Below are 15,062 nucleotides of genomic sequence, written 5' to 3'. Positions count from 1 at the left end.
CAAAGCTTGACGAAACAAAAGAATAATTATAGGATAAATACTCTTATTGCAGCATAAATACTCTTATACATAAACCCTAGTTTCATATGGACCATAAAACTACATGAGAAACATATATCTCAACCTTATTCTTAATTTGGTTGACACTTATACTCACAAGCACTAATATTATACATATGTCACACGAGGGTAATTGCACCACACAACCTACGCAAGTTCATCCTTTAGTCTTGCAGTTGCCCCCGCTACTGCCCCCATTAATATAAGTGCATGGAGAAGAAGCAACTGGCGGAACAGGACCTTTTTCTTGTGGAATGGATACGGAGTTCTTTTCGCCCAGCACTTCCTCTCCTTTTGAGGCCCTAATTGTTGCAACAGGCTTGGCGGCAAGAATCAACAGGACGAGGAGCATCACTCTAGTAGTCGTAAAGACAATTTTCAGGCTAAATTTAATTGTTGTATAAAGAATGAAACAATGGTTTAAATCAATGGACTTCTTGACGATTTCACCAAAATTTAAATAATCTTGGAGAACTAAGCTTTAGCCAAGACTTGAAAGAGCAATAACTTCATCCGCAGCTCTCTTTATAGAGAAAGAAAATTATTTGTTTTTAATTAGCTTCTAGTAGAATTCATTCTTTCGTATGTGGTACGTACAAGCTGAGTTTTTTTTTTTTTTTCTGCATTATCTGAAATAATATCAGTTATATACAACTTCATTATTCAATAACATGATTTGCACGCGTTAATTCGGGCCTAAAGTGGGCTTTAAAAGTTGTCCTTAATTTTTATCTAGCGCTTTTTAGGCCGAAAGACATAATTCTTTTTAAATTTCAGCAGTTAACAAATTCCCATCTAATAAATTTAAAAAATACAAATATCCATATATCATTAATTTTATTAGTATTTTTTCTTAAATTAATTATAATTAATTAATTTACCTTTTTTAATATATATATATATATATACACACGCGTGAAAATTAAAGAAGAGATTGAATATATAAAAATAGATCAGATTTTTAAACTACAAATAAATAATCTAAACAAAGTTCAAAAATAATTATTTGATCAATAATTTTATTTATTTATTTTTAAAAATCTAATTTATTTTTATATATTAAATCTCTTTTTTAATGTGTCATATGTATGTATTTAGATTTTATGTGTATATATACATTCATGCTTTAAAAAGTATAAATAAATAATTTAAAATTAAATTAATACAGTACATTAAGAGAATTGGATAATAAGTGGGTATTTAAAATTTTCAAAATTAATGGATAAAAATTTTTGAATAGACTAAACGGATGTGTAATGAGTCTTTTGACCTTCTTTTTAATTATACCTTTTAATGGGCTCAACAAATACCTAATCAACGAATAATTAACCAAAAATTGTCGGCCATCTCTTACTTGTGCTATCCAAAGGAACAAATATTTTATTTCCGAGACGAACAAGCCTGAAACTTTTATTTTCTAGTCAATCGGGGTCTTGAAGTAATTAATAACCATAAAGAATCAGAGGTGTTTGTAAATTTGTAATAATTTAGGGTTTCATTGAATGCAATAAAAAAAGAAATGCAATCATCTTTGAGCACACCGGGAACCCATGATATATTGTACCCCTCTTTGTCTTGAGAAAAGGACAAGGCAACATTACTTGCGGCATTGCCGGCCTATGTGCTTCTCTTTTTTATTGGAAGGCATCTCTTTTCTCTTATATCACACTCTAGAATATTTTATTCATATTGCTTTTATGACTATTTATAGTCTACATTAAAAAGTTTAGACCACTTTCATTTGACAAATCTATTATTCAAGTATTTCTTCAAATGACAAATTTTATTTATCTGTTAATCTATTTATTTACATATTTGAAATAAACATGGAAGCACTTAATAGGAGATATAGCAGGTGGTACTATTTATTAACTTCAACTAACACTGTTGATGGACTTTTACGACTTTGTCTTTCATTGAGTTGAGTGGAGATCCTCGTGTTAGGTTCTCACTTCAGGAAAGAGCAGTACATAACATTACATACGAAGATGAACCAGATGACATTAATTAATAATTGTTCAACCAATAGTAGGAACTTGAGTTACCTTCCCATTACTGTCCACCCATACCCCAACTTTATCGCACCAGTCCTGAGTCGTTGGAGATCCCTCCAGTATAACAACTGCGTCAACATTTGCCTTCCCTTTCTGTATCTGAGCAGCAGCAACCTCCCCATTTGCACCAAGCAGCTCGGCCATAAGCTCTTCCCTGTAATATTAATTTGAAGTCTATATAATTCTGTTATTGCCATAACTTACAATCACGTATATTATTAACCAAACTTCGCAAAATTAATGACCTAGATATTTGACCATATTCATAATAACAGCAACAGTAACCTCCTTTGGTAATTAATAAGAAATTGAGTGGGCTCTCGCTTACAGAGTTGTGGGCAAGAAGGATGGAAAGAAGGCCATTCAAGTCACGTACAGGCATAAGCCCAGATATCTTAATGCTGACTTCTTATGTAATATGATCTACATGTGTGAATGCAGGTGCTGAAAGTGGCTTTCAAATTTACCTATATAATTTAAGGATATTGAATATTTTAGCTTTTTTTTAATGGTACATAAAGATATACCACACAACTCATTTACTTGATAAAAATATCACAATAATATTTTCTTTTCCTGAAATGCCCCCATTGACATTACCTATACAGAGAATTTTCTCTTTTTCATCATCTTTCCAACAAAGGAAAAAAGCTCTGCAACTCTGAAAATAATTGAAGCAAATACATGTGATTAAACAATAAAAGTCATGAAAGAAATTTAGAGAAAATAATCACTAGTCATTATAAAGGTTTCATATAAACACAAGGGAGAAAGAGATAAAATTGTCAAATTTCTTTAGAAAATTCACATTTTTACAAAAATTTCATAACAAAATCATTCAAATTCAAGTCAGTCTTTATTCAAGCCCTTATGTTTTGTGTCTTCTTTTTAACAATTGAAAATCAAATAATGTAAAATAGATTCATATTTATGATTTCATATAAAATATAATATTTTTGTGATTTCATGTTGTTTATATATTTTAATGTTCTGATTTTATGTTGTTGTATTGTTTAATGTTGTTATAATATTGTTTAATGTTATATTGATAGTTAAAAATATAAAAATTTAGTTTTGGATAAAAACCAGACACCAAGGGTTGGTGTTGCTGCCCAACCTCTGGTTTTCCCCAACCTATTCTTTGTCTGGTTTTTATCTAGAATTAAATTTTCGTATTTTTTAACTCTCAATATAACATTATAACAACATCAAATAATACAACAATATAAAATCACAATATTAAACAATCTAACAATATAAAATTACAACAATATTATATTTCACATGTGAATTCTCTAAAGAAATTTGACAATTTTCGTCTCTTTCTCCCTTGTGTCTAAGTTAAATATTTTTTATAATGATTTTCTCTCATGAGTTTTATTGTTCAATCACAGGTGTTTTCTCTATTAAAGAATTTTCTTTTTTATATTGAAAAGATTTCTTCTCTTATTGGAAAGTTAAGGAAAAAGAGAGATATTACTTATTTCTTTCTGTATGAGTTTCATTAATAGAGGTATTTTGAAAAAATAGATTATTGTTGTAGTATTTTTGTTTAAATTTTGAAATTAGTAGTATATATGTATACATGGTTTAAAAAAAATGGTAAAAAATTCAATATCCCATAAAATAATTGCATTAGCATTTTTTCATTCTGAGATTACGCCATCGTCCTAGCTTATCCATAAATATCATCAAACATTGAAATTATTGGCCATTACAAAGTCAATTAATCCGATCTATTATAAAAAATCAATTATGCGCGGTGCATTTTGGTTCTAGCTTCGTTGTTTTCTTTGCCTTTTCATGTTTTTCCTTTTAGAAATAACAAACACTTTTTTAGCCGCGTTTTGACAGCAGATATGTTGTACTTCAATTTATAAAAATCTCATCTATACTAATTTTGTAACAATACTGAGCTCACCAATGTTTGGTATATAATAAGAATATAAAAATTTATCTTTCAAGAAAAGAAGCGTCTTCGAAAATTAGCGAGATGACGTATTTGTGCAGTACGTTAAGGGATTTTGACGAAAAAAGATATTATTGACAAAGCGGCACGTAAGGCACAAATCGCTACTTTTCATTATGCTTGATATTCGCCCAAAAAACTGATACTACATTTTCTGACTAGCGGAGGTGATTTGCGGCGGTAGAAGAGACAAGTTTTGATAGTGAATCTGTCAAGCAGAGAAAAGTAACTAGGAGATTGTTTTCTTTGATGTATGGATTCGGTTTTATCGTTCCAGACACATAGGAATGATCATTCCAAGATTAGAAACAGTGGTGCATTAGCTAGACTTAGGATTATGAGCACGTGCGAATGGTTGTATATAAAACATGCATGATCATTCTTTGATTAGTGCAGAACCAATGATACGCGATGAACAGTCATACAAAGAACATGTGCGATCGTTGCACATGTTTTGGCTTCAAGGATTTTTTTTTTTTTAATTCTCTAATGGTTCAAAGAAGAAAAGAGTTAAAGATATATCCGATTTTGTTTTATTATGATTAATTATCAAAGTATTTTTTAGTATTAACTCATGATTTTTGTCTTGAAAATAAGATAAAAGCTAAGTTTGGATCAAGAGCTCTCGACAATGTGGTTAGAGATGTCATAGGAATTTGAGGCATCGCATGGTTAAATGAATACCCAATTCTTGTGTTAGGAAAAATGAAACGAAAATTAACTAGGATAAAGATTAAAAAGTTAAAAGGCGGAATAATAATGGTGAAATTCAATGTGAAATTTAATATATTGTCCCCCCTTGGAGAAGTATAAAAAAGAGGTCTTCCTCACATTTTTACACAAAATAAAAATTTGAGCTCTCAATTTCTTTTATTCTCCAATAGTTTCTCTTTAAGCTTTAAGTTTTCTTTTGATAGATATTACGATTGACTCAGTTCATTAGAGTGGAGTCTCTTTTTCCATCTTTATATTATAGGAAACTGACTTTGTTTAGTTTCTTATGCACTCAAGTGAATGAGACGTACCTATTGTAAGGAAATATATGTTACATAGGTCTCAATTTTCAATTTTAATTTGTTCAAATTTTTTTTTTTTTACCTGTTTCTACCCATCATATTGAAGGTTTCCTTGCTCTCCATCTTAAAATGGGTATTGTTATTTTATAATACATTTGTATTTTAATTGTATTGTTTAAACATAATATGTTTGGAGTTACTAACATAAAATCTTATTGACATATGTATAAAGAGGACTTGCTGGGACATTTCGTTTGAGAGTAAAGATAACAATTTCAATTTAAATTTATGATCCTCAGCCTACCCCTACCCCAAAGGGGAGATGATTTCTCAATAGAACTGAGGAACGACAAAGGGACACAGACGAAATATTCTTGCAATCAGGGATGAGCTGAAAACAAGGATACAAATGTCTCCTCCTTAACCTACCCCATTGCTGCCCCTTTTATTTTAGTATATTTGTTTAAAATGCTAAGATATATTTATAGTTTTAAATTATTTATGTTTTTCAATTTTAGTTATGTTTTTAATTGTGTAAATTAATGTGGTTAATATATATTATTTATAGCATTTGAAATAGTGGATTGATTTTAGTTTTAGTTAATTTTGTTGTTTAATATGTTTATATTATATTTAAAGGTACAAAAGAAGTTTTTTTTTTAAGTACGGGGATGGAAAAAGAATTTTTTCCTATAGATAGGGGACGAAGAATTTTTATCATTTCTGTAATAAAGATAACCTATAATGAGTATCAATATCTCTTACAAAGATAATGACAAGCAATAAGGTATTCAACCCCACCTCTCTCTATTATGATCCTTACTTGGGAGATGTTTAGGATATGTTTTTTTATGTGTCCTATGACACGTGTGTAATGGATTTGTTGGGTACCAAGGAACAAGAGGGTGGGACGATAAGGTAGTATTCTATTTTTCTACTTTTCTCGTATTTATTTTTTTTCTAATTAAAAAAATCAAAATAGGTGTTGGATACTTTTTTATTTTTTATGATTACCATTACCCTTTTTAAACAGCTAAAATCAAGGACAAAATTATATATAATATGAGAGTTTCATTTTCAAAGTTAGAGTGAAAATTTTCATAAGACAAATCTTGAATGAAAAACAATCTTTCTGCCTTAGCAATATTTTTAAAGACACCATTCATATTTAGATTACAAAATTATATTAACATAAGTTATACTAGTAAAATACGTTTTATTTTAGATGTGCATGTAATAATTAAGATTTTCAATACTAGAAACCTAACAATAAATAATCTCTTATTTAACTCAAAATTTCGATTTTATAATTATGGAGTGAGATCTCCAAAGTAACAACATTTGATATTATAAAAAGATATATAAAAGACAAAGATGCAACAAGTACATCAAGATTCTAAAACTTTCATTTGAAATATTAGAATTTGACTAGTATAATCACTCATATGAAAAATCTAAATTCAATAATTTGGGACTGAAAACTTTGAGTTGACCAATTTGAAATCGAAAAATAATTATAAATCTAATTAGTATGCTCTCACGTGGATGTCTAACGAGGTGGGCAGATTCTCCTCTTATAAAATTTAAAAAAAAAAAAGAGTTTTGCGAATTTGAGATATTTTGACAGAAGGAAAGGAGAGAAAATTTCTTCATATCATAGTCATACAATAATAGTAATCTGCCTACAAATTTAAACTTAAAATTACATCTCCCAAATCTTTATTGCCACATTAATGTTTCAAAAGTCCCTATTTATATCAGTCAGACTCACTCAGCCCTCCTCTCCACAATCCTAACCGGGAAGCCACCTTTCATCTTAGCCGTTAGATGTGCAACAAACTCCGGCTCAGTACCCTCCTTCATTGCAGGCACCACCTTAAACCTCTTAAGAACCCCAGCCACAACCCTCTTCATTTGCAAAAATGCCATCTCTTTCCCTAAACAAATCCTCGGCCCCGCTTGAAACACCGGATACGTGTATGGGTCTCTTCCCTCAAAACTCCATTTCCCATCTTCCTCTCTCTTCAACCACCTTTCTGGCTTGAACTCTGCCCAATCTGCTCCCCAGAGCTTCTCCATTCTCCCCATTGCATAGGGAACGTACGTCACTTGCAATCCCTTCTTCACTAAGGTCCCGTCTGGCAATACGTCGTCGTTCTCTGCTAACTTGGTGTCCGCTGGTATCGGTGGATAGAGTCTCATGCTCTCGCAGAGTGATGCATGAGTGTATAGCATGTCTTTGATATCTTCATAAACTAGTGCATCTGATTTTTCTTTTGTTTCATTGAGGATTTGTTTTTCAGCTTCTGGGTGTTTTGACATTAGCCAGAAATACCATGTTAAAGCCGCTGATGTGGTGTCACGGCCGGCGAGCATAAAGCTGATGATTATGTCACTAACGAATTTGTCGTCGTATTGGCCGGCGCTCAAGAATCGCGACAAAAGATCCATGGAATCAGGCGATGAATCTTCTTTCAGTTGTTTCTTTTCTTTTATGATGTTCCTAGAAAATTTCTGAACCTCAGAAGTCGCAATTTTTAGACGCTTTTCAGAACCGATATTGAGAAACCTTTTTATCTTCCAGATTACTGGTAAAAAGACGTGGAATCTTTCGCTGCTTATCCTAACACCTTCGTCAAAAGCTCGTGCAATCTTAGCTTCTGGAAATGACGGCAACAGGTACTGAGGATCGTATCCGAAAGCAATCTTGCATATATTATCAAACGCAAACCTTTGAAGAACATCTTGAAAATTAAGGACGTCCTTGTTGGCAGCAGCCCTCTCTAGGATTGGAATAAGTCGATCAGAGAGCTCAGTTTCAACAACGTTTCAACAAATTTACGGAGAGATTTGGTGTTGAATTCGTAGCTCGAAACTTGTCTTTGGAACTTCCATTGGTCGCCGTCAATATTGAAGACACCATTGCCAAGAAAGTCGAAGAGAGTAGTTCGAAATTCCGGGCCTTTTGGGTAGTTGTAGAAGTTAGTTTTGAGAATATGCTGAACATTGGCGGGATTGGCAGTCCAGTAAGTGACGGTGCCCAGTACCTTGGGCAAAGCAAATGTTTCAGTGGGAGTGTTTTGGAGAATAGAAGTAGACCACTGGATTAAACGGTTTCGGTTCGCCAAAACGGAGAAAAAGGACCCCACTAATGGGTAAGATCTAGGGATAATATCGGTAGAAGGAGATGATGATCCTTTGGATTTGGCGCTTCTGGTTTTGATGATGAGAAGGAAGACAAGCAATGTGACACCGAAAAGGAGAACTGAAGTTAAAAGCTGAAGAGACATAGCTCGTAAGATTAATTTGGCTTAGGTGGGGTTTCCTACGCGGAAATTACAGCTTCTGAAAGTCTGGTGGTGGTACTTATAATTGAGGTCAAAGGCTTGAACAGACATCCCATTAATCACGCTGCCATAATGGCAATGGGAGTCGGCGGTTACCTGTCAGTCCCGCACCTTTCTCTCATTTATTTCTTATCCTTCCAGATTGGCTGAAAGGAGTTAGGAGAAGTCTGAACTCGACAAATCACCATCCAAATTTGATGGTAGGGGTAAGCTGATTAGAACCAGACAAATTATCCCATTTTCTACAATTCTAGAATATGACTAAATAACGTATGCAAGATCGTCACTACACAGCCACCTGTCATTTATGTTGTCATAACTTAAATTGCATCAAGCGGCTAACCCTAGAAAACATTACTAGCTGGATTTCCAGAATATTAATGTTTGTCAACAATAGTTAAGAGTTTAAGATACAGAAGATTTGGGTGGAAAATAGTGCACAAACATTTACTTAATCATACGGGATATCTTCTCCTCTTGTAGCTAAATTAGTGTATGGAAAGAAGCAAGTTAGGAATGGAATGTTTCTTCTTCAAAAAGAGTTTGCAAGGATACTGTTATCGAATCCTGGTGACTCGAGTTCAACAGATTGGCTATGAATGTGAAGTTGGTGGTTGAAGTAGTGTAGAGTTGATTATCAACGGTGGAGCTAGAATTCAATTTCAATAAGGGCAATATATAAGAGGAACTATTCTTAATAATTGTGTAACATGGTTTTTAAGTTTTTCAATTAAAAACCGAAAAAGAATTTAGAAAGTCAAGGACGGCAATATTTAAGCAGGAAATGAAAGTGATAGAGCCATTGAGATTCTTCATCAAAAGGGTCCAAAACAGTGAAAGATGTTGAAATTAGTTATTATTGAGGTTGTAGCGAAAACGAGGATGATAAGGGAAGAGTGAAAGGTGAAGATTTGGATTCATCTTTGGCTAAGAATCGGAAGTCTCCGAAAGAATTTTTTAAATCTGGAAGAATTATAATCAATTCTAGCCAAGTTGTAATTAGAAAATTAGGTTTGTCGATTTCAACTTGACCTGTTTATAATTTGAGATAAATTCAAACAAACATTTGTTTAATCTCAATTTGGATTAAATCCATCTCTAATCCTATCCATATCACATCACCCCTGCAACCCCTTGTGACAAGCATTACTCCACCACACACCAACCCTCATACTACACATCCCCTTCAACTAATTCGTGCCTAATGCAGCCTCTATATTTTCACCAAAGAAAACCTACTTCCCCTACACACCAAAAATGGCCAATGCAAGGTTAACCCAAGGTATAGATAGCTTGGTAGCACGACTTCATCAGTGCAAGACCAAGCCTAAACTAGGTTTTAAGTTATGTGACTTTGCTTCAAAAAAAACAAAAAAAAGGTTATATTCACAGTGACTTCTTTTTTCTTGCTTGCATCCCACGACTTTACAAAAGCGAAAAACCTACATGGATTCATTTTCTGCCAAAGAACTAATATGACATGAACCATCGTTGCAATTTTTAATTGTTGTTATTTTCTTTCTTTCTTTGTTATTATAAATTATCATATTGTCTCTACTCCACATGAATTTGTGAAAAGAAATTATAAGATAAACGATTTTCATTGACTGTTTATGTCAGTTATTGGGAAAAGGCAAGATAAAATTAAGCCTGAATTTGACCGATGATGACTTCTTTTTCCCACTTGCATCAAGTGACTTTACAAAAAGGGGATAAAACTACACGGGTGCATGAGTTCATGAGTCCTACCTTGCTATTTTTTATTTGTTATATTTTTATATTTTCTCTATTTGAATATCTGAAAAAAATTAATAAGGCGGATGATTTTCATTGATTGCTGATTTTGATTATAGGTAAAAGTAAAGATAAGCTTTTATTTGGGAAAGATTCCATAACAACGCTGTTTTGGGTTATTTAAAACAGTATTATTACTAATTAGAATTTTTATTTTTTTAATTAAAGATAAGATGTAATTAATAAATTTTTAATTTGAGAAAGAGATATATTTTGTTTGTATTACCCTTATAATATATATATTATCCAATCTGATAAAAAAAAAAATTTTGACCATTAAAATTAAAATCATTAAGGTCAACCTTACGCGTTTAAACCCATTACGGTTGTTGGGTACCGGCCCAAGAAAGGCCGGCCCATACGATAACATTTGCGAAATCCATCTCTAACTCACAACATAATAATGCATTTCTTTCGTTTTATTTATTTATTTATTTTATTACCTTTCCGGTCAATAAGTCACTACACCCTCTGCTTACTTTTCACGCATTCGGATACCGCCCAGATCTCTGCCCGCCCCAAATTCATCTCTCCAGATCTGCTTCAGGTACGCTTCTATCACTTCACTCGTATTACTTGTGTCAGCTTTGATTGTTTTCGTCATTTCTTTTCGTTAAGCTTGAACCTTGATCTACTTGTTGTTAGCTTGTAAATTTTAATATATGTTGTTTGCATGTGACTTAATTTGATCTGATTAAAATACGACATATCGGTTTGTGGATCTATGCATGTTTTGTAGAGTATAATCTGCTGTTTTAGTCGTTTTTCTTGAATAGGCGATGATGAGAGGCTGACTAGATTAAGTTTGTTGGATGTAGATTTGGTGTTGAATGCGCATCTTCAGTTAGTTTGAGAGAAATAGAGGCTTTGGATTATTTGGTTGATTTAAGCGGGTATTTTTGTCACTAAAACCGGAGAAGAAAATGCCCGCAATAAATTGTTCTTTTCTCTTTGTGCTGTTGTTCTTGCAAGTTTGCAATGGCTTTTATTTGCCCGGAAGTTATATGCACACATACTCAAATGGGGAGTCTATATATGCCAAAGTTAATTCATTGACTTCCATTGAGACTGAGCTTCCATATAGTTATTATAGTTTGCCTTATTGTAAACCACTTGGTGGGGTCAAGAAAAGTGCGGAGAATCTTGGAGAACTCCTTATGGGAGATCAGATTGATAACTCTCCATATCGGTTTCGTATGAATGTGAGTGAGACAGTTTTTCTTTGCATTACAAATCCATTGAGTGAGCATGAGGTTAAGCTCTTGAAACAGAGAACACGGGATTTGTACCAAGTGAATATGATTTTGGACAATTTGCCTGTGATGAGATATGCAAAGCAGAATGGGGTTACTATTCAGTGGACTGGGTTCCCGGTGGGGTATACTCCAGCAAATAGTAATGATGATTACATTATTAATCATCTCAAGTTCACTGTTTTGGTTCATGAGTATGCAGGGAGTGGGGTTGAGATTATCGGTACTGGTGAAGAAGGTATGGGCGTGATTTCAGAAGCTGATAATAAGAAGGCATCTGGATATGAGATTGTTGGTTTTGAGGTTGTACCCTGCAGTGTTAAGTATGATCCAGAAGTCATGACAAAACTTCACATGTATGATAATATTAAAACAGTGAAGTGCCCTTCAGAGCTTGACAAGTCTCAAATAATAAGGGAGCAAGAGAGAATTTCATTTACATATGAGGTTGAATTTGTCAAGAGCAGTATAAGATGGCCATCTCGGTGGGATGCTTATTTGAAAATGGAAGGTGCTCGTGTCCACTGGTTCTCAATCCTTAATTCACTGATGGTGATATTTTTCTTGGCTGGTATAGTGTTTGTCATATTCCTGAGGACTGTGAGAAGGGATTTGACAAGGTATGAGGAACTGGACAAGGAAGCTCAAGCACAGATGAATGAGGAACTCTCTGGCTGGAAGCTTGTGGTGGGTGATGTATTCAGAGAACCAGATCATTCAAAACTTCTTTGTGTGATGGTTGGAAATGGAGTTCAGATTACTGGGATGGGCGTTGTCACTATTGTTTTTGCGGCCCTTGGTTTCATGTCACCTGCTTCGCGAGGAATGTTGTTGACAGGGATGATATTTCTGTATCTTTTCTTGGGTATTGCTTCCGGTTATGTTGCTGTACGTATGTGGAGAACCATTAAGGGAAGTTCGGAAGGATGGAAATCGGTTTCTTGGTCTGTTTCTTGCTTCTTTCCTGGAATTGTCTTTGTTATCCTAACAGTATTGAACTTCGTTCTTTGGGGCAGCAGGAGTACTGGTGCTATTCCCATTTCCCTCTATTTTGTGCTTCTGTCCCTTTGGTTCTGTATTTCAGTGCCGCTCACTCTATTGGGTGGGTTCTTCGGGACCAGGGCTGAGGCAATTCAGTATCCTGTACGAACCAACCAGATCCCTAGAGAAATACCTGCTCGCAAGTACCCATCATGGCTTCTGGTTCTTGGTGCAGGAACTCTTCCTTTTGGAACACTGTTCATTGAACTTTTCTTTATTCTATCCAGCATCTGGTTAGGAAGGTTCTATATGTGTTTGGATTTTTGTTGATAGTTCTGTTATTGCTGGTTGTTGTTTGTGCCGAAGTTTCGGTGGTTCTTACATATATGCATCTTTGTGTTGAGGATTGGCGGTGGTGGTGGAAGGCATTCTTTGCTTCAGGTTCGGTTGCACTCTATGTGTTCCTGTACTCGATCAATTACTTGGTGTTTGACCTGCAGAGTCTGAGTGGACCAGTGTCTGCTATACTTTATCTTGGTTATTCACTAATCATGGCAGTTGCAATCATGTTGTCCACCGGCACCATTGGCTTCCTAATGTCTTTCTACTTTGTCCATTACCTGTTCTCATCCGTAAAGATTGATTAATTGTTAACTATTGTGAATCGTCACCAACTGAGTGGAGAAGACTTCCAGTACGTAGAGAAAGAGAAGAGGGAAGACAGTTTTCTTGCTTATCGTTAGAAGACATGATAGAATTAGAGGTCATTATATCCTGTCTTGATATTGACATTTTATCATTCTCACTTAACTAGTTTTGAGCTACATTTGAATTACGCATCTATCTCAGTTTACTTTAGCTGTTCTACAAATTTGTAATTGGTTGGTCTTTTATCATTGCATTTTGTTTCATTTCATCATTCATGGGACGCAGTTGAACGGCCATTTTCTTAATCAACACAGTTTAATTCCGGCTTGGAAAGTACTCTGAATGGTTGTGCTACAGCGTCAGCTTAAAAGAATTGAGATTAGGGAATTCTATTACCGTCTCCATTTCGTTACGCCAGTGACGTAGTAGTAGTGTGGCTTCACGGAGCATCATTGAGTATGGTATTTAATTAATATTACGTCATGATTAAAGATAAAACACTTTCGTCTTCCCAAGTTAAACACCAAAAACTAAACATAAAGTGCTGCACACATATCATGATCAATTTTAGAGGGGGCTAAAATTGTTGAACTTACGAAAACAGGATGTTTCATAAAGAGCTTATAGAAACTAGAAGTAACTGAAACCTATGTGAAGTCCAATGTATACAGAGTTGCAAGTCTAGGCTTGTTTTACTTCTGAACCGAAGATAAATAAACTTGTAAATGAAGCCCCACATCCAAGTCCAAGCCGCTGTCAATTATTTTGGCCATAACGGTCGGTGAAGCTATGGCCAAAGTCCTGGGTATTTGGCAAAGCATTGTCCCAATTTATATAGGCATCAACAGGGTCCTCCTCCAGTGTCCCCAGGAGGCTTTTGTCGTTGTTTCTAAGAGCAGCAAGTGCAGCACTCAAGTCTTCCAGATACTCGGTTCCTGAATATTTCTTCCCATCGGAAGTTGGCAAATTGTTGGTTCCAGAGTATGCTGTAGCTCCAGAATAATTTTTGTTACAAGTTGTCGAGTCATTTACTGCAGAATAAGCTGAAGCTGCATTTCCGCAATGATTCCCCTTGGAAGTTGTAAAATCATTAAGTACAGGGTAAGTAGGATTTCCAGAATAATTTCCATTAGTAGTGAAGTCATTCATCACAGGATAAACTACTCTTCCATGATTATTCCCTACAGATGATATCAAGCTACTGATCACAGGATAACCCGCACTTCCAGAATAATTACCTTTAGAAGTTGTTTGGTCATTCATTGCAGGATGATATGCAGCTCCAGAATAGTTATCTTTTGATGTTGTCAAGTCATTGATCATAGGATGAGCTGCTGCATAAGAATAATTCATGTTAGAAACTGAGAGATTGTTGGCTGGTGAATAAGTTGCCCCTCCAGAGTATTTTTCGATACTAGTTGGGAAGTTGTGGGCAGAAGAGTGAGTTGTACTTCCTGAATAGTTGCCATTCGAAGTTAAGAAGTTGTTTTCTGCAGAATATGCTGCACTTCCAGAATAGTTCCCGCTGGAGGTTGGGAAGTAGTTGGGTGCAGAAAATATTGAATTTCCAGAATAGTTTCCATTAGAACTTGTCAAGTCATTGATCACAGGATTAGCAGAAGTTCCAGAATAATTCCTGTTCAAGGTCGGTAAGTTTTTGGTTGCAGAATGAACTTCAAATCCGGAATAGTTTACATTAAAAGGTAGACAATTGTTGACTGTGGAATAGGTTGCACTTCCAGAAGAGTTCCCATTGAAAGTTGGGAAGACGTTGGCTGCTGAATTAGATTCAGTTCCCAGATAGTTCCTGTTTGAATTTTGGAAGTAATTGGTAGCAAAATGAGCTACATTCTGAGGCTGATAACCATATACTGCATTTTCGAACTGATTACCACGTGCTGCACTCTGAAGCTGATTTTTATAACCTGTACTGTGGGGCA

The 15,062-nt window shown here is 34.6% G+C and overlaps 1 protein-coding gene and 1 pseudogene across 1 annotated transcript; one reads left to right on the top strand and one right to left on the bottom strand.

The window, feature by feature from the left end:
• Positions 1-6,661: 6,661 nt before the first annotated feature.
• Positions 6,662-8,443, bottom strand: LOC123216288 (annotated as a pseudogene).
• Positions 8,444-10,652: 2,209 nt separating this feature from the next.
• On the top strand, positions 10,653-13,345 carry LOC123216899 (transmembrane 9 superfamily member 12-like). The gene is given in 3 exon segments (XM_044637553.1): positions 10,653-10,787; positions 11,059-12,775; positions 12,778-13,345. Coding segments are annotated over 2 exon segments (1,956 nt in total). The 5' UTR covers positions 10,653-10,787; positions 11,059-11,163; the 3' UTR covers positions 13,122-13,345.
• The last annotated feature ends 1,717 nt before the right edge of the window (positions 13,346-15,062 follow it).

The sequence above is a fragment of the Mangifera indica genome, chromosome 5, assembly GCF_011075055.1.
Source record: "Mangifera indica cultivar Alphonso chromosome 5, CATAS_Mindica_2.1, whole genome shotgun sequence".
NCBI classification, from domain to species: domain Eukaryota; kingdom Viridiplantae; phylum Streptophyta; class Magnoliopsida; order Sapindales; family Anacardiaceae; genus Mangifera; species Mangifera indica.
Note: the sequence above shows the minus strand (reverse complement) of the source record. Positions and strands in the feature narration are given on the sequence as shown.